General features: G+C 44.7%; 1 protein-coding gene across 1 annotated transcript; it reads right to left on the minus strand.

The window, feature by feature from the left end:
* Positions 1 to 2,910: 2,910 nt before the first annotated feature.
* On the minus strand, positions 2,911 to 15,480 carry LOC148838850 (scavenger receptor cysteine-rich domain-containing protein DMBT1-like). The gene is made up of 12 exons (XM_088928077.1): positions 15,456 to 15,480; positions 13,054 to 13,092; positions 12,632 to 12,853; positions 10,864 to 11,206; positions 10,090 to 10,376; positions 9,565 to 9,870; positions 9,185 to 9,481; positions 8,424 to 8,732; positions 5,947 to 6,255; positions 5,267 to 5,572; positions 3,565 to 3,855; positions 2,911 to 3,077 (listed from the first exon to the last, which is right to left on the minus strand). The coding sequence occupies exons 1-12, from the start codon at positions 15,478 to 15,480 to the stop codon at positions 2,911 to 2,913; spliced, it is 2,901 nt and encodes a 966-aa protein (XP_088784203.1).
* Between the last annotated feature and the right edge of the window lie 3,123 nt (positions 15,481 to 18,603).

Raw genomic sequence — 18,603 nt, forward strand, 5'->3', positions numbered from 1 at the left:
ATCTGTCCTGCACTGTGGACAGAGAAACCCTCTTCCTGAAGAAAGGAGTTCAGAGACTGATGCAGGATGTGAGATGGGCTCTCAGTGAGGGCACTGGTCTTCCTCAGGGTCTGCTGGGCTACAGCTGTGCCAGCTGTGCCAGGGGTCTGAAAGGCTCCCAAGTGACTTTAGAGCTGAGGTTCTACTTTACTGAGTGATGTAAATGAAGGTGTAAAGGAAAAAGTTAAAATACTGTTAAATGTTGAACAAATTCTTTTTCGGACTCCAAAGAAACTCAGTTTTCTCAAACCATATAAGCGTTGCTGGGATTTCTTCACAATGACATCCATGTTCTTGGTGTGTTCTTGGTTATTGTCAAACACAGTGCCCAGATATTTTGTAACTGTGGACTATACTGGCAGACGTACATGGATTGTTGTGGGAATGATATTGCTTTGTTTTTAAAAGTCAACAATCATTTCTTTCGTTTTTGACACGTTCATCTCTAGGTAAGAAGTATCACACCAGTTCACAAATTCATCTAGAATGGGTCCATGTGTTTGTCCAGGCCCTGAGAGGAGAGAGACTAACACACTGTCATCACGAATCTTGATGATGTAATGATGTTCATAGTTGCTTTGACAGTGCTCAGTGAATAAGATGAAAAGGAGGAGAGAAAGAACCCAGCCTTGTGGTGAATCAGTAGAATTGCAAATGGAGTCAGATGTCAAACCATCAATTCATTTCTGTACATTTTGTGTTCTGTTGGTCAGACAATGATGATTCGCTGATAAGCTGATGATCTAATTTAAAACTTGTGCTGAAATTGTCAACCAAAATGTATGGCTGCATTGTATTAAAGGCTGATGAAAATCAGCAAAGAAAAGTCAAGCTGAAGAAATTTTCTGCTCTAAAAGTGTCACGGTCACCATCCTCTCCTCCAGAGGGCGCTACAACCTCCTCATGTTAGTCCTTTTAGTTAGAGTTTAGTTTTAGTTTCCCTCTTTAAGTTGACTCCTTCCTGCCTTCGGGGCTCAGCTCTGGAACACGGTAGCCCGATGGCCGCCTACCGCCAGGCTTCAGGAGGAAGCCTGAGGGCATAGGCCTGTTCACGCTCCCCGACCCACTGAGCCCGGGGCTTGGAAGAGAGGCCCGTACTTCCTGGATTCTCGTCTCATCATTGTGTTCCTGTTTGTCTGCATCTCCTGATGGATCTCCCGGCAATGGACTTATGGACTGCTTCCTGACTCCCCTTTGAACCTCCTTGGAAATGTTTGCCTTCGGATATTCTCCGCACTCCTGCACGAACTTCCCTACTTCATTGTAAGCACCAATAAACCCTGTGTGTCTTCCCTGAACCCTGAACTATGTTATGGTCCTTATCCCTCCTCTAGAGGGCGCTCCGACCTTTTTGTATTTTAGTTTCATTATTACGTGCACCTGTCTCCTATTTTCCTGTCCCTACTTAAGTTTGGCATCTCCGGGCTTCAGGGCTCGGTATTGGAAGATGGACGACACCAGGCCTGCCTATCCCCCGGGCTCGCTGGTAGCCCGAGGACAGGTCTTATTCCCCGGCGTCCTGACCATCTGGGTCCAGGGCTCAGAGCACCCGGCCCCGTTATGTTTTTAACTTCCATGTTCCTTATTCCTCATCCCCGTTCCTGTCTCTGTTTGGATGAATCTCCCGGCAATGGACTTTGGACTGCTTCCTGGTTTCCCCTTCAGGATAGTTTTGGACTTGTTCACCTGCGCCACGCCCTCCGAGCACCGGAACACTGCCGTCACGCCCCCCTATCAGTCATCCTGTCCTGATCCTGCCGTGTTTCCCTGTTGCCCTTCTCCAGTCTCTTCTGGATTTTACCATCTGTATAGGGTCCTAAATAGGCACTACACGGGAGTCTGAACCGGCTCCTGTTACACTATGGTCCTCTTTCCAGATTTGCCGCTTCGCATAGAGTCTAAATACCATCCTCCACAGGACACCAACCAGGCTTTCGTGACAAAATGTTTCTGTAGAACATCTGTAGAAAAATTCTAGCCTCATCGACTCCCCTTCCAGGATGGAAGGGAAACTGGAGGGGTCAAGATCTGACTCTTGCAGCCACAATATGTGACTTGACTATTTTTCAAGAGTCTTCATCAGTAATGATTTCAGAGCTATAAGCCTGAAGTCACTGAGAGCTTCAGGTCTGTTCACCTTAGGAATGGATAGAGCTGTACAGTGCTTCCAAACAGCTGTAAAAAGTGTAAAAAGAGAGCTGGAATAGGTGTTTAAAAACTCCACTCAGTTCTTCCACACAATACTTTAGTGTTCTGCCACATATTCCATCTAGACCTGCTGCCTTGTTGACCTGAATCTTTTTAAAATGGTTTGCAACTGTACGAGTTGATATTTGCAGTGTTTTTCCTGCTGTAAATAACTGTCAGAGATAATTGAGTTGAGTGGAGAAACTATACTTTTCGAAATGAATTAAAAACTTAAATTTAACTCATCAGGTAGAGCCTGTCCACTTATTCCATCTACTAGGATAAATTTGCGACCCTCATTGATATTGACTGTGGCCATAGTTTTAATGTTCTGCCAGGCAGTGTGCAGATTAACTTGCTTAAATTCCTAAATGGAGCAATGGATACATTTATAATGGGTGTCTGGAGCACATCTAAAGCATCATAGAGGGAACATTGATGCGACTCATGCAGAAACAACAAGGAACTGAACATGAAAGCACAAACATGAATGTAGCAGTTTAGGCTGGACATGCTGAAGAAGAACTCCTGGATAGCAGCACACAGGCCCTAAGAGACTCACTGACTCTCAGGAGCAATCTGAGGTCACTGCACTGCACATTAGAAAGCTTACAAACTAGGGGAGGCTGTTTCGACTCATCCCGATTCATCACGAAGGGAGGGGACGATGTCACTCAGAGCAGGTCAATACTGGAGCACAGAGATTCTGGAGGACTGGTACTCACAAGCTGCAGTGGCTCCCTTCTCTTGCTCTCTCTTCTTTTTATTACACAGCAGGAAGAGGATGAAAAGGATCAACAGCAACAGCACCACTAGCACCACCCCCAGGACTATAGGCTTCAGCAGGGACTCTAGAGTGAAAGAGAAATCCTAATGGTGGATCCCAGGAACTAATTCTGAACCTCAGGCTCTTCTCCACAGAATCCGTGGAAAGCTAAGAGCAGCGGGTGGTGATATCGCTCTGAAGCACTGACATTCATATCAACAGTGTTAGGAGGTTTATCCATGAATCGTGTGTCTTGGAGGGCTTGATAGAAAACATACGCGCTCATGAATTAGAAATGGAATGTCATTCTCAGTAGTGAACACTCTAATATTATAAGGGCTTACTAAAATTGTTATTCATTTGCAAAATTGTTTGCTTACATATTGCAAAGTATTATAATTTCATTTCATGAGCAGTTTGTGAAGATCCCAAAGAATGTAAAAATACAGTCCAATGCAGCCTCCTCTATCACTGGAAATTAAAAAGGAAAGTGAAAATGCTTTAAATTCTCAGAACAATTTTCTTTTCATGCACAACACAACAAAGCATTTTCAGCCATTCTGATTCCTTACCTCTCACAGTTAGGGGCATCAAAGCACTTGAAGGTGAGACAAATGTCCGATTGAACACTTCAGCCTCATAGCTGCAGGTGTAATTCCCCGTGTGGAAATACTGTGCAGCAGGAACTGAGAAGGTGACGGAGCCACTGTAGGTGCTCTCTGACTGAACAGCCGTTCCATTGATCTGCAGGTGAAAGGCACCACCTGGGTAGTTTGGCTTAATAGAGCAATTGATGGTGAAGCTGTTGCCCAGGGTCACCTCTCCATCGGGTTCGCTGAGGGTGATTCTGGGCTGAAGTTCCACTGCAGAATAAGAGGCTGGGTGTTACTATTATAGAGGGCAAAGGTCACGGGCCGCAGGAGGAGTGCCTGTGGGTGGAAGATGAAGAGGGCAGCTCAAGGCTGAAGGGAGAGTGAATGTTGCAGCTAGATCTTTACACCTGGGGTGATCAAGGCAAAACTCTTCTACAAGCTTTTAACTTCAGATTTTACACTTTAAAACTAAAATCCATCTCTTTCCAGAAGAGTCACAACACAATGCTATAGAACAGTGGTTCTATCCTGGAGGAACAGTGTGCCTTTCAGTTTTTGCACCCGCTGTATTCTTGATGGTTGTAGGAGTTCATTATGGGGCATATACTGTATGTAAATTTGCGTTCAAATGGGATTTGTAATGTATATCAAACCTGTACTTACTTCTGAGTTTCAGAAATGCTCTCATTTATGTTATGTGTGCCATGAAATGTAATAGAGTGGACCTCTGCAAAAAGAGAAACACTACTTATGGTGTTATGTGATATAGTGTCATCATGCCATCTGTTTCTGAGCATCACAATTCGATCAAGTAGTAAGAGCACCTTAATCAGAAATATGGACAAGCTAGTTAAGGAGAGGCTGTGTACAGTTCTGTGTGCTGAAGGTCTGGGAGACAGTACCCTCAGTACCCGGGTATTTCTGACACACAGGGCTGATCAAAGAAACAAGTTAAATAAAGTCATCAGTTCGTACAATAGCTATAGAGACATCGTGTTCCTCCAGGACCAGGGTTGGGAGCCACTGCCGCAGAACAACGCAGAAGAGATTCAGGAGTTATACATCTAGAAAGAAGCCCTTTGTCAGTTTGGGCAGCTGGAGGAAAAGACTACTGAAAATATGCAACATGCTTTTCTGGCAAGATGAGTGCAAGTTAAATTTGAATGACTTAAATCGGTCAGAAATGTAGAGAAAGCTGTCAGCAGAATGCAAAGAGGATCTGCAGAGGAGAACATCCAAGGATTGAAGTGTGGGTGGAAGTATTATCTTTTTTAAGTATAATTCTCTGCTGAATATGTCCTAAAAAATAAGTTGCCTTTTTCCCAACATTTATGCTGAAGAACAGAATTTAAGAACTATATAAAAGAAATAGTTTTATACATGAGCTCACAGGTGTATATATTGTCATTGTCTGAACTTGTCTCAGAATGACTTGTGATTGTGCAGTACACTCTGAAGCTTGTTGACAAAGTATTATACCATGATTAATAAAACAATATAACATGCTTCTTCTAATCTTTAAACTGAAAGGTCATTATGTGTTTCAATACATCTTTTGGCAAAAGCAGCACAACACCCTAGAATGAGGTCATCCTCATGAGAAGAGAAGGGACTGGTCCAATAAAGTTTCCAGTTTTAAAACTACATGTCAGAGCAAAAGAGAGTATCCTGCTCAACTCACCCACTGTGATGTTGATGGAGTCGCTGCGAGGAGAGCTGAAGTTCTGCGCTCTTCCCTGGACTCTGTACTGACAGCTGTAGCTGCCCTGGTGTGAGGAGTCCAGGTCAGACACCCTCAGCTCCACTGTGGTCTGTGGGGACCCAGCTGTCCGGGTCACAGTGGGGCTCCCAGCACTGCTCCTGTACAAGTCAAAGCCAATGCTGGTGTGGAGCCTGGAGGGGGCAGAGCAATTGAAAGAGACGTCTTCTCCAGGACTGAAGGCAGGGTGAGGGGACAGCAGGGACAGGCTGGGCTTCTGAATAACACCTGTTGAAATAAGAAAAAACACAGAAAATGGCACATTGTTATTCACACAGTATGGAAAGACATGATGTGGACAGAAACTAATAAACATGTGACAGGACTAGCAGGCACAAAATTATACTGAATGATCCTGTTTGAGGAGAAAGACCGTGAATTACACTGTCCACTAGGCAAAAGGCAGACAAGTTAAAAGAAGAGAACGGTCGGACAAGTTTTCCTGGGGCACTTGCCTTTGGTAGCATTTTATTTAATGAAAAGTGAGACATTTAAAAAGACACAAAATACCATGTTCCAGTTTTTGTGAAGCAAACACAATGGGCAGAGGACTCCCCTTATCTGTCGCCATTAATAAATCATCAACACGAGTTCAGACGTACCGGAGCTGAGGCAGATCACAGAGGAGTCCTGCCCCTGGCTGCAGCTCTGCCTCCCCCAGCCTGCAGACGGACAGTCTGAGAGCACAGCCTCGTCCCCGGAGCACCCCACTCCACCCAGCAGGACAGGGCCGCTGCCCCGCCCGTAGACGGCTCCCGGAGGAGCAGACACTGCCGCCCCACAGCCCAGCTGTCTGCACACCACGTCTGCGCCAGACAGGTCCCAGCCAGCAGCGCAGACAGAGCCCCACTCTCCTCTGTGATACACTTCTACCCGCCCAGCACACCGGCTGCCCCCTCCCAGCCTCACATCTGGAAAGAAGAAATAGGGAAGAGAAAATTACAATGGAGAGCTGTTAGCTCAACACTTCACAGCACCACATTATTTAAAACAAGGTGTCCAATGCAGGTGGAATCAAACCTGTGGTGTGCTGTGTATCGTACATGTAGGAACAGCATTGGTGTCTTTTGACTGACTCTAAGCTGTACCGCTTCTTTATTCTGCCTGTATTTAAATCTTCATTTGCACTGTAACATGTTTCTCAGCAACTACAGGTTTCAAAAGATCCCCCACCTGGAGAGAGAGACCTCCTATTCTAAGCCACAGGCCTCCAGCTGGCTACCTTCTGCCCTGTCCAACTTGACCCACAGATTCACCTCCAGCCCTGTGAGACAGATTTTAAAAGAATCCCTCTCACCTGTCACAGTGATACGAGCTGGGTCACTCAGAGGTGAATTGAGTATTCGTGCAGAGACATGGGTCTGATACTGGCAGCTGTAATTCCTGTTTTCAGAGAGGGACAAGGAGAAAGTAACAGAGCCGTGGCTAGTAGGCTCAGACAGGAGATTCATTGCAGCTTCCTCAGTCCACTCCAGGAGGAACATCCTGCCAGCAGAGTGCAGGGGGGCAGTGGTGCAGAGGATGGAGAAGTTGTGTCCCTTTGTCACTTCTCCTGTGGAGGGAATGGTGGAGACATGGGGCTTCTGCAGATGCACTGGAAGGGAGAGATATCAGACAGAAACACATCAGAGATAATCTGCTTATCTCAGAAAGCTTCGCATTTCAACGCTGGAATCTGACTTTGCATGCAAAGAATACCTGCACTTGTCGTTAATCAGTTAGCAGGTGGTACCAGTCATGATGTCAAAAGGATTTTGGCTCCAGAAGTGGTTGATGTAATAAATGCCTCTATCTGCAGTGCATCAGGAACCCCCTTAGCCTGGAGGTTCCCAGTTCCAGTCCAGCTGTGAGCGACACTGGTCAGATATATTATGACCTTACCTGAGATATTATGATACTGTCAAGAGAAAATATTTCCTCATATTATCAGGCATTAAACCAGCAGACTGATACAGATACACTTAATATCAGAAGTTAGCTTTCTAGTTGCTTTTTACATTTTGTAATACTGAAAAGATTATTAAAGAAAGAAAAATTTTTTTACTATTATTAACTTCTAGTAAGAGACTGCCTTTGGGGCTGTGTTGCTTGTTCAAGTGCCAGCAGCTTATTGATATAAAAGAGCCACCAATCACTTTGCAGCAGAATCACAGTGAATCAGCTTTCTCAGTGCTGCTTGATGGGTGAGAACCACTAGAACATACTCACCCACTGTGATGTTGATGGAGTCGCTGCGAGGAGAGCTGAAGTTCTGCGCTCTTCCCTGGACTCTGTACTGACAGCTGTAGCTGCCCTGGTGTGAGGAGTCCAGGTCAGACACCCTCAGCTCCACTGTGGTCTGTGGGGACCCAGCTGTCCGGGTCACAGTGGGGCTCCCAGCACTGCTCCTGTACAAGTCAAAGCCAATGCTGGTGTGGAGCCTGGAGGGGGCAGAGCAATTGAAAGAGACGTCTTCTCCAGGACTGAAGGCAGGGTGAGGGGACAGCAGGGACAGGCTGGGCTTCTGAATAACACCTGTTGAAAAAAGAAAAAACAGAAATTAGCACATTGTTATTCACACAGTATGGAAAGCCATGATGTAGACAGAAACTATTAAGATGTGACAGGACTAGCAGGCACAAAACTATACTGATTGAATGATTAGGTAAAGGTTTATTCCTTGTTGAAAGGAAAAGAAAAGAGAAACAAACAAACGTTTCAGTCACACCTGAAGAAGGCTCCATAGAGAAAATAGCTTTTTTCTTTTCCTTTCAACAGGGAATAACCCTTTACCTGTTCATTTGCAGTCTAAGCATGCTGATGCAGCTCTCTACTCATACTGAATTAATGATCCTGTCTGAGGAGAAAGACCGTGAATTACACTGTCCACTAGGCAAAAGGCAGACAAGTTAAAAGAAGAAAACGGTCGGACAAGTTTTCCTGGGGCACTTGCCTTTGGTAGCATTTTATTTAATGAAAAGTGAGACATTTAAAAAGACACAAAATACCATGTTCCAGTTTTTGTGAAGCAAACACAATGGGCAGAGGACTCCCCTTATCTGTCGCCATTAATAAATCATCAACACGAGTTCAGACGTACCGGAGCTGAGGCAGATCACAGAGGAGTCCTGCCCCTGGCTGCAGCTCTGCCTCCCCCAGCCTGCAGACGGACAGTCTGAGAGCACAGCCTCGTCCCCGGAGCACCCCACTCCACCCAGCAGGACAGGGCCGCTGCCCCGCCCGTAGACGGCTCCCGGAGGAGCAGACACTGCCGCCCCACAGCCCAGCTGTCTGCACACCACGTCTGCGCCAGACAGGTCCCAGCCAGCAGCGCAGACAGAGCCCCACTCTCCTCTGTGATACACTTCTACCCGCCCAGCACACCGGCTGCCCCCTCCCAGCCTCACATCTGCAACGACACAGAAGAAGAAGTCACTGCAATTCACTGCAAGTTACTGTTCCCTGGGAGGTGTGTTAGTTGGCACCATAAACAGTCAAGAACACGAAGCATTATTCTGGTGTCTTCTCAGGGTGGAATCCTTGTACTGTAGTATTGGTTGTTGCAAACATGAGCTCTTCCATTTTAAAGATTAGCACAGAAAACCCTTCTCCTCTTTTACTTCTTCATGTGGCACATTACACTATCCTGTTGACACTGTCCTCTGTGGATGTAAGCTTTCCATCCTGAAAACTGGAAACAGAGAGAAGCTCAGCAGAGACTCACAGCAGAAGAGCAGACCTGCTATAAAAAGAGCTACCTGAATTCTTCAAAATGAAAAGACCCGGCTCTCGGGGTCCCCTGGGCTCACGGCAGCAGCCTGCAGCCACGCTGAGCTGACCTGCAGCTCTGGCTGCCCTCACCTGTGATGGTGATGCGAACAGCACTGCTGTGCGAGGAGCTGAAGGAGCGTCCAGACACCTGAGTGCTGAGCTGACAGGTGTAGTTTCCATCCTGAGAGTCGCTGGCAGCAGGAACAGTGAAGACCGCAGAGTGAGCACTGGCTGCCAGCCACTGTCTCTGTGAGCCAGAGAGGTGGAGGAGGTGGAAGGTGCTGTTTGGATGTGGTGACGCAGTGGAGCAGGTGATGTTGAAGCTGTGCCCCCTGGTCACCTCTCCTCTCGGGACACTGAGGGAGATGCTGGGCTGTGGCAGAGCCACTGGAAAGGACACAGGATGATAGTGGTCAGATAGAGCTTTGCCCAGTCTTTGGTTAGGACTGTGAGAGTGCTTCTCCACTCACCCACTGTGATGTTGATGGAGTCGCTGCGAGGAGAGCTGAAGTTCTGCGCTCTTCCCTGGACTCTGTACTGACAGCTGTAGCTGCCCTGGTGTGAGGAGTCCAGGTCAGACACCCTCAGCTCCACTGTGGTCTGTGGGGACCCAGCTGTCCGGGTCACAGTGGGGCTCCCAGCACTGCTCCTGTACAAGTCAAAGCCAATGCTGGTGTGGAGCCTGGAGGGGGCAGAGCAATTGAAAGAGACGTCTTCTCCAGGACTGAAGGCAGGGTGAGGGGACAGCAGGGTCAAGGTAGGCTTCTGAATATCACCTGAAAATAAAATACAGCTCAGATCAATCATTGCTATGGATTTGGTTAATGCTGCAAGTGTGAATCGCCTGTAATAATTCTGCAGATAATCACATTAAACAAAATTTGTTTTAGCTAGACATTAACAAACACAGAAGCATTGTTTTTTGTACCATTACCATTTTTCTTATTGCTGCCTTTATTGACAGTAAATATAATCGAAACTACATGACATCTCACCAGCGTTGGAACACAGCACAGCTGAGGGGCTTCCACTCTCACAGTCCTTGTTGTCCGTGTTGTTAAATGCACAGTGACACAGTCTTTCCTCGTCCCCGGCGCACCTCATATCCGCCAGCAGGAAGGACACATTGCCCCGCCCGTAGACGGCTCCCGGAGGAGCAGACACTGCCGCCCCACAGCCCAGCTGTCTGCACACCACGTCTGCGCCAGACAGGTCCCAGCCAGCAGCGCAGACAGAGCCCCACTCTCCTCTGTGATACACTTCTACCCGCCCAGCACACCGGCTGCCCCCTCCCAGCCTCACACCTGGAATTGAACCTACAATCAAGAAATGTATTGGAGTCAAACATGTATCCAGTACGGCCTTCTTTTATCATGGAGAAGGCATGTTCGTTGTGAAGGCAGGGGCTATTTCCTCATTTCACACTCATAGAAATGTAATGTTCTGGCTCACAGCAACAGAGACGTAATTCAGGAGTGGCATTGAGATTTATGGTTTGCAATATCAAATTTCAATGACACTACAGTGAACACAGGATCTGTATAATGGTATATGAAAATGAAAAAATATAAGCAAAAATATTTAACATGCTCTAAGTGATAAGATCTTCAGAAATAAGTTCTCATTACATCAGATGTTCTCTTTTGAAAATTAACTAATAGTGCTTTTTGATTAAATAGCATGTACTGTACAGAGCTATCATATTCAGTAAAAGTTGGAAACTGCATAACTAATCCTGGCAGAGGAAAGCAAAGCTAGTGTTTCAGAGCTGAGATCCAAGTAAAGTCACTCTCTTACCTGAGCAGACAACACCAGCATCTTCACCATGATCACAGTTATGAGTTCCAAATCCTGGGTGTGTGCACTGTGTCAGAGAGGACTCACTGCCTGAGCAGGACACATCGTCCAGCCAGATCTTTCCACTCCCCTGGCCGAAGTGTGCGCTCCCCGGAGCAGACACAGCACCTCCACATTCCAGCGCTCTGCACACCACCTGAGCGTCATTCGTGTCCCAGCTGTCATCACACACTGTCCCCCACTGGCCGCTGTGATAGACCTCCACTCTCCCCGAGCAGCAGCCGGCGTTGTTGACCAGCCTGACCTGGGCTCCATCTAGAAGCAGAGGAACACAAATGCCTGGTCTAGATCTCCTACAGCGAAGGCTTCAACACACAGCATTAGAAACAAGACTGCAGCAGGAGGTGCAAACAGAACTGTAAAGGGTAGAGAAGTTCTGTATGCAGACTCTGCAAATGAATTAATACTGAATGAAGAAATAATATTTTGTCTAATTTTGATTAAAAAGAAAAGATGAAAGTAACAAGATAATAAAATGTTGAGGGCAGGTTATGTGAAATAAAATCAGACTCAATGGTATTTAAAGATGCTGATTTGCAAAACGACTAGACAAGCTGAAATAAAACAAACATGCTAGAGCCGTTGAGCCTTGTTGAAGTGCTGAGTCTTCTTCCTCCTTAACAGGCTCAAAAGCCAAAACATTGTGTTTCTCATTTCAGGATTGCAGTGTGGAATCAACCTGTACTTGTTTCTTTTTAGTCAATGCTTTACCTTGACACAGCTCCCTGCACGAATATCTTCACATCATGAACATCTCATGAATGTTGACCTTAGTAAATGTCCCACCGGAGTTTTGCACACTGTGGTAGTATTACTGTGGTTTTTGTTTCTTCACACCATCAGTTAGTACTTTGCTTCAGTGGACCATGGTGTATTGTGGTAAACATCCATTAGGATTATTAATCATGGTAAAACATGTATGATGACCTCATGAACACTGAATTTTCCCATAAGCAAAGCTGCAGACTCCCTGACTGGCCATCAGCTATGCTAATCACAACAGCCCTGAGAACGTAAGATGTCAGCCCTCAGCACAGGAAGTGATGTCAGAGCAGGAAGTGATGACAGGTTCATGTGAACTCCAGGACGTGCCTTGCCAGCCTACTGCAAGCCCAGAGCCCGTTTCACACAATGCACTTGTTCCTTCCAGCCTCTCAGAAATACGTGGTTACTAACATTTACATCACAAGACTCCTGAATATCACTGTATCTCTCATTACTGAGCACATACAGTATTCTCCACACTATTCTCACAGCAGTATGCCTCTTAGTGTGCTTATTTTATATGGCAAATTAAAATGTCAGACAAAAGGGTTTAAGAGACACAGTAAATATACTGTACAAGGCACTTAATACACTTAAAACACAAATACTTGACAATTGTTAAGTGTGATCATTAATTAAAAGCTGCCTCCTCAAATATCTTTGACAATAACAGAAATGCCAGAGACACAGTTTTGTGTTTCTCTGTATGTGCTTGCTTCTCTTTTGATATAAACACTTTAATGCTGTTGGTCACGTCTTCATTCTTTTTGAAACAGCTCTTTTCAACTTTGCTCTGCAGCTGGTCATCTCTTTGCTGACCAAGGTCGGCTCTGGGGGTCCAGATGTTGCAGTCCGTCGCTGGGTGGGGGCAGCCTGCTCTTTACCCTGAGTTGAAGCTTCTGAAATGGCCCCCACAGGTCAGCAGTGGGCTGGGCAGCTGCCAGTGTGAAAGGCGCTTGAGGCACTCAGGCTGGACTCCACACGGGCTCCTCCCTTGTATTTCTGAGACTGGCTGGAGGACTGGAGACCCAGAGACGTCCCTCTCATACAGCGCCTTCCCTGAGATCAGGAGGGTGGAGGTGATGATGCTTTTCCTCATCAAACAGAGCTGTTCCACCCTGTGCCCCTTGAAGTGCCCTTGATGGGGCAACAGTGTCACCACAGGCTTGAGCACAGCTGTGAAAAGCAGCTGCAGTCATCCTCAGACCTACTGAAATCTGATAACAGCAGCATTTGGATCCTGCAGCTTTTAGAGAGCAAGAGAGGACACCCGTGACACTTCAGACTTGGTGACCCACACACTGCAGGATTCTGTGTTGTGTAATAAAAGTACCTACCTGCTACTGTAATCACATTCAGAATTCCCAAACACTTGCCTGCAAGCAGAGAAGGAGAAAAAGAATTTTTCAAATTCAATTTGCTCAATGAATTAATTTGTTAATTGAAGCAATGTCAGATATGGGGAAGTCAGCATAAACAACTGGAAAACCCAACTTGTGCAAAGTCAGCAGCAAAGCTACAAAGTGAGCAAAAAATGTCCTAGAATGAGGTTAAAAGATTTCAGTATATTGTTCCACATTTTTAAAAAAGTCTGACATCCCAGCCCAGCCCAAAGACCTTCTTCAGAAGTGGGCAAATCACACTTTACGTAAGACACTTAAAAAAAAAAGAAATATCAGAGGTGTCTGTAATGTGTAAATATCATATTAACAGCAGGGTTTTGAATTCACAATTAATCTGAATGCAAACAACAAGCAAGACAATCAGATTCCTTGATTTATAAAAGTCATTTCATTTTTACATGTCACTCATTGGTCACAAACCTGTCATTGCAGTTCTGTAGGTTAAACAATTCAGCCAGTTTGAGAAGCAGCAGGTCAGATGTTGGAAATTATCTAATAAAACTTAGGGAAATTCCAGCTCTACCCTTCAGACAAGTTCAGGTGTTTTTTTTTCATTCTCATCAGCGAGTTGGTCTTTCTGCTGCAGTTTTGTCTTGGTTTAAAACACTGATTGATGTCATTTTCTCTCTTTAGTTAAATCTCTTTCTCACACTGTTAACGTCCCTCAGGACTCTACTGTCAGTCCAGTCTTATTTGCATTTAGCCTTCAGACAACATTCTTTAACATCTTGGAATTTGATTTCAGTCTTATACTGCCAAAACACATATTTACATGTCCTCTGGGTCATCAGACAAAAAAACTTTAAAATCAGTCTAGATGAAGAAAAACTTTGGCCGTAAATTAACCGAAATGTAAAATGACTGCACGAACCTTTGAATCAAAAATGCACTTAGGTGCTGTTTTAGGTGCTGATGAGATATAGTGCATAGATATATAGCTCATGTACAGATCATATTCTACTCTTCACACTTGACAGATGTGAGCACCACACAGCACACAGCCTGTCAGGGTTCCTAAAAATCTAAATATAATTGCTTCTTGTTTAACATTCCTACTGAGAGGACCATAAAAGCACAGCCAGAGGAGCCACAGACAACAAATTCTTAATCATTCTGCAAGTCCTACATAAAACCGATATTCTTTGTTTCTTTTCAATTGTAAGGTGCTCTTAACTTCCTAGTTTTGTCATCATTTAACTTTGAAATAGCCCAACAGAGCTTCAGATGGTTTTACACAGCTGCACTTGCTATGAAGACATTTCATAATACTAATCTAATTCTCATCCGGGAAAGCAGATTTGGAGTAAATTTGAAAACACCTGTTTTTCAAACATTTTTGAAATATGCTGACAAGTTTTCTGGAATTCAGTATTGTTTTTTTCTTTATAACTGGCTTTTGGTCCAGATTCTTAAGCTTCCCATTTCATTAGCTTGAAGAAAAAACTGAATTCAAATTAGCTTTAGCTGAAAAAACAGAACTTACAGAGCAACAAAATAAAGACAGTCTTCAGCATCCTGGTGCAGACTGGAATTCCAAAAGACTGCTTCACCTCTGACACAGGCTAGAGAACTGCACCACTGCACTGACACACAGAGCAGGGCAATACCACTGACACACACAGCCCAGCAACACCACTGACACACACAGCACGGCAACGCCACTGACACACACACAGCACAGCAACACCACTGACATACACTGCAGGTGAGGCACCACCCTTTTCACACATATGAAACTTTTGATATTTCTTTTGTCTGACAGCATATTAAATCATATAAATAGGAAAGGCAATACTCTCCATTCATTGCATTTTATTGTTTTTTTCTTAATACTACAGAACTTTTGTTATTATTACCCATTTCTGAACAAGTATATAGTTGGGCAGTTACTAAGGAACTGGCAGTTATTACCCTTTATTGCAGATGTGTGCTCAGATTGAAAGCACTGCTCCTGAATTAGTGAAGTGCATGTCACTGTCTGACCACACTCTCTTCCTCTGCATTGATGTGGCAGTTGCCAGTATCTCACTGTATCAGTTTGTTTTTCTGTTTTGGCCTGTTGCTATGTAAAATATGCTGTAGTAAGAACACAACATCCAGAAGGCAGCAAATGAGAGGTGCCATTTTTGTCCAGTTTTCTCCATTTGCACCCAAGAGCTAGCTGATCCCAGAATCTCATCCTACCTGTCACACTCTCACATAATCAGTCACCTAATTCTGACAGACGCCGACGTATTCCTACGACCTCAGCCAGTCAGACACCAGCCTGATTCAATTCCCGAAAACGACAGCGCACGATCTAATCACCCTATCATGTCTCACGCTCCTCACCGTACCTTCTATTTCAACCTCCTCAACCATCACTTCACTCCTTGGTATTAAACAGTCTAATGTTTTCCTGAGCTCTTCACCCTCAAAACCTTTGCGAACCCTCTCTTCAGCCTCCTGGATTTCGACACTGCCTGCCGACTCATCTTTCTCTATTGGATATGTTCGCTACCCAACCTGCAGAGGTCTTTATACCTCTCATGACACTACCTTCCTTGAAAGACCTTCCTTTCATTGGTTTGTCATGGGCAACACCATGCCTTTTCGGTGTGTACCATCCCTGCAGCCTGCGTGGTGTAATAAGAGATTACTCAAGAGGTGGTCTTCTGTTCCAAGACAGACATACAGACACAGCAGGACACTCATATTTACAACACCTGAGTCTTACCCTCAGAGTCTTCTCTCTCCAAGCTCTTCTCCAGCTCTGTGGGGTTCTGGAGTGTCCCTGCAGGCTCTGCCCTGACCTGCTGCACACTTTCAGTGTGAGCACGTGCAGAGCATTTGCAAAGTGCAACAGTTCTGCACTCACATCGAGACAGACCTTCCAAATCTTTTTATTACACTGCGAAAAGCTCCAAAGCTGAAGGGGTTTTGATGCTAAAAGCCTCTTCTTCATGATTTGCTTTAGTTACAGTCTCAAGGAGACCAGCAACAGTCACAGTTGTAGGGAGCAAGAGTGCAGTTAAATGGGTTGAGGAGAGAGTGGAGAAGTACAGCCCGGGTCTGCTGTCTAGTTCTTATTCCTGCTGGAGTGGTGCAGCACCAGCTGTGCTTGGGAGAACAGCAGATGTTATTCCTAAGCCTTTAACAAAAGTCTTCCAGCAGTCTCACCCTGACAATACTAAATAATTGGAAAACTGGCAGAGAGTCCCCATCCGTGGAAAGGGTGACACAACTGAACCTGGTAATAATAAACCAGTAGGTCATAAAATAGAGAAGACTAAATGAAGACCTGTTTGAAGTATCCAAAATCATCAAAGGTGCTGAACCATAGACTTTGAATTAAATACAAAGCAGAGGACACTGCTGAAAACTGCATGGAAGTGCATTTAAAAACCAGGAAAAGGAAATATTTTCTTACATTAAGGTTTGTGACAGTCTGGAACCAGGCCATGCTGTTTAAGACCTCTTGTCTTCTTTCAATAAATGGCTGGATGAGATTCATGGATCAATTAGCTAGTAGCAGCCAAAAGAACTGGAGGGGTCTTATGGCTTCTTGTTTGAAACCTCTCTGATGTGGTTGTGATTGCGGTTCACAGCAGAGCCTGAGGAACCTTCACGAGACACCTCTGACAGACATGACAGGCATCACATCACGTGCAGCACCAAGTAGCATCAGTGTGTTTAGCCGCTCCAGAAAATGAAGCACATAATAGGAATCAAAAGGATGTTGCCATGGCAGCAGAGCGTTGCCATGGTTTTGTTTGGGGTAACAGTAGCACATCTTACTCTCCATCTGTCAAGCAAGGAGTTGAGGTCAAAAGCACTGTGGTATCCTGTGTTCACGGCGAGCCTCAATCATTTGTTCCCTCACTCACTGCACACCAAGAAGCGACAGACACACCGTACTCCAGGATCATTACAATATCCTCCTAGTTTCTTCATTTCTTATGAAGAATGTATTACATTTGAAGCATATTTGAAACACAATATGAAATTGAATACATACTGTACTGTAGAGCAAAATGATTGACCTCTTTTACATATAAGATAATAGGAACAATTGTTAGAACTAACTAGCGGATCCCTTAAATGGAAATAATGTCCTAGGATATAGTCAATATGAATTTAGAAAAGGTAGGTGTTATCCAACCCAATTATTGAGTTTCTCTCCATAGAGCATGAGACTTGTAATCTCACAGTAGTGGGTTCTCTTCTATACTGGGCAGCATGCAGTATGGGGTGGTGTTGGTGGCAGAGGATCACTTTTTGTGTGTGACAACAACATTCTGAATGTTAAAAAAACAAAAGAAATAGTTTTTGATCCCAGAGCAGTTGGTGATCACACACATGTAGTAATACACAATGAATTTATCACCCACGTTGATTCATATTAGTACTTAGGTGTACATATAGACAGTAACCTGTTGCTGGACTACTCATGTTGAGAGTGTCTGCTCCAAAGTTCAGCAGCGCTTATATTTCCTGCGAAGACTAAGAGTGTTTGGGGTTCGACGGGAAGTAATGCTACTCTTTTACCGTGCTGTAATCGAGAGCATTATCAGATATGGTATTTCAGTGTGGTTTGGTCATCTATCAGTTCATTTAAAATCACAAATTACCGCCTCATCCAGACAGATTTGAAGGTCATGGGAGTGAAACAGCATCCCTCCCTGCAGACAACCTGTGAATAATCCATTATCAAACAGGCAGGAAAAATTATATCAGATCCTTCCCACATCCTCAACTCTGAATATCAACTTCTTCCTTCTGGCAAACATTTCGGGGTTGCCAAATGCAAGTCAAACAGATACAAACATTCCTGTGTCCCACTCTCCATTAAAGCTGTCAATGCAAATGTCAAGGATAAACACAATTTTGACTCTTTCAACCCACTTGAGTGCGATATGTTTTGTGATGTGTTATAAATGTTACATGTTGTTATGTGTTATACTGTACATGTGCAATAGAGTGATGTGCAATGTTTTTCTTTTCTTCTTTTTTTTGGTTACATTCTATTTAAATATACAGGAGTGCTGGGTGCCCATAAAACATTTCCCTCAGGGGACGATAAAATCTTATCTTTTCTGTGACAACGGCAACAACACCAGCACTACCTGCGTGGAAGAAAGGCCTGGCGATCTTCTTCGTGCCTTTCTGTGAAAACACTATGGATAGGGAGGGGGGAACTGTCCACAGGGTCACCATGAGTCAACACCAACTTGACGGCACTCATCCCATCCCCATCCACTCTTTCATCCATTTTCTAACTGCTGGGGGTATAGATAAGGGGTGAAAACTCAGATTGCAGTGATACCTTTAGTGATTATTTTTAACCTTTTTACATTTCAATACTGTTACAGCTATTGTAAGTGACTATTGAAGTGTCCTTAAGAATCTAGATACAGTGGTTAACACCTGGCTGGGGTAAACATTCCAAGATCTCAGAGCTTCAAAGCAGGGAAGGAACTGTGATGTACAGGTACAGTACAGTAT

This window comes from Atractosteus spatula, chromosome 2, assembly GCF_055471065.1.
Source record: "Atractosteus spatula isolate fAtrSpa1 chromosome 2, fAtrSpa1.hap1, whole genome shotgun sequence".
NCBI lineage: Eukaryota > Metazoa > Chordata > Actinopteri > Semionotiformes > Lepisosteidae > Atractosteus > Atractosteus spatula.

Bases quoted from the DNA above. Each gene is read 5' to 3' on its own strand.
- LOC148838850 (XM_088928077.1), bottom strand. From the start codon at position 15,480: ATGGTTGAGGAGGTTGAAATAGAAG. The intron at 10,377-10,863 runs GCTCTGAAACAC...GGGAGGGGGCAG, and splicing joins GTGACTTTACTTGGATCTCA to CCGGTGTGCTGGGCGGGTAG. The intron at 8,733-9,184 runs GTGAGGGCAGCC...GTGTCGTTGCAG, and splicing joins TGTTCGCATCACCATCACAG to ATGTGAGGCTGGGAGGGGGC.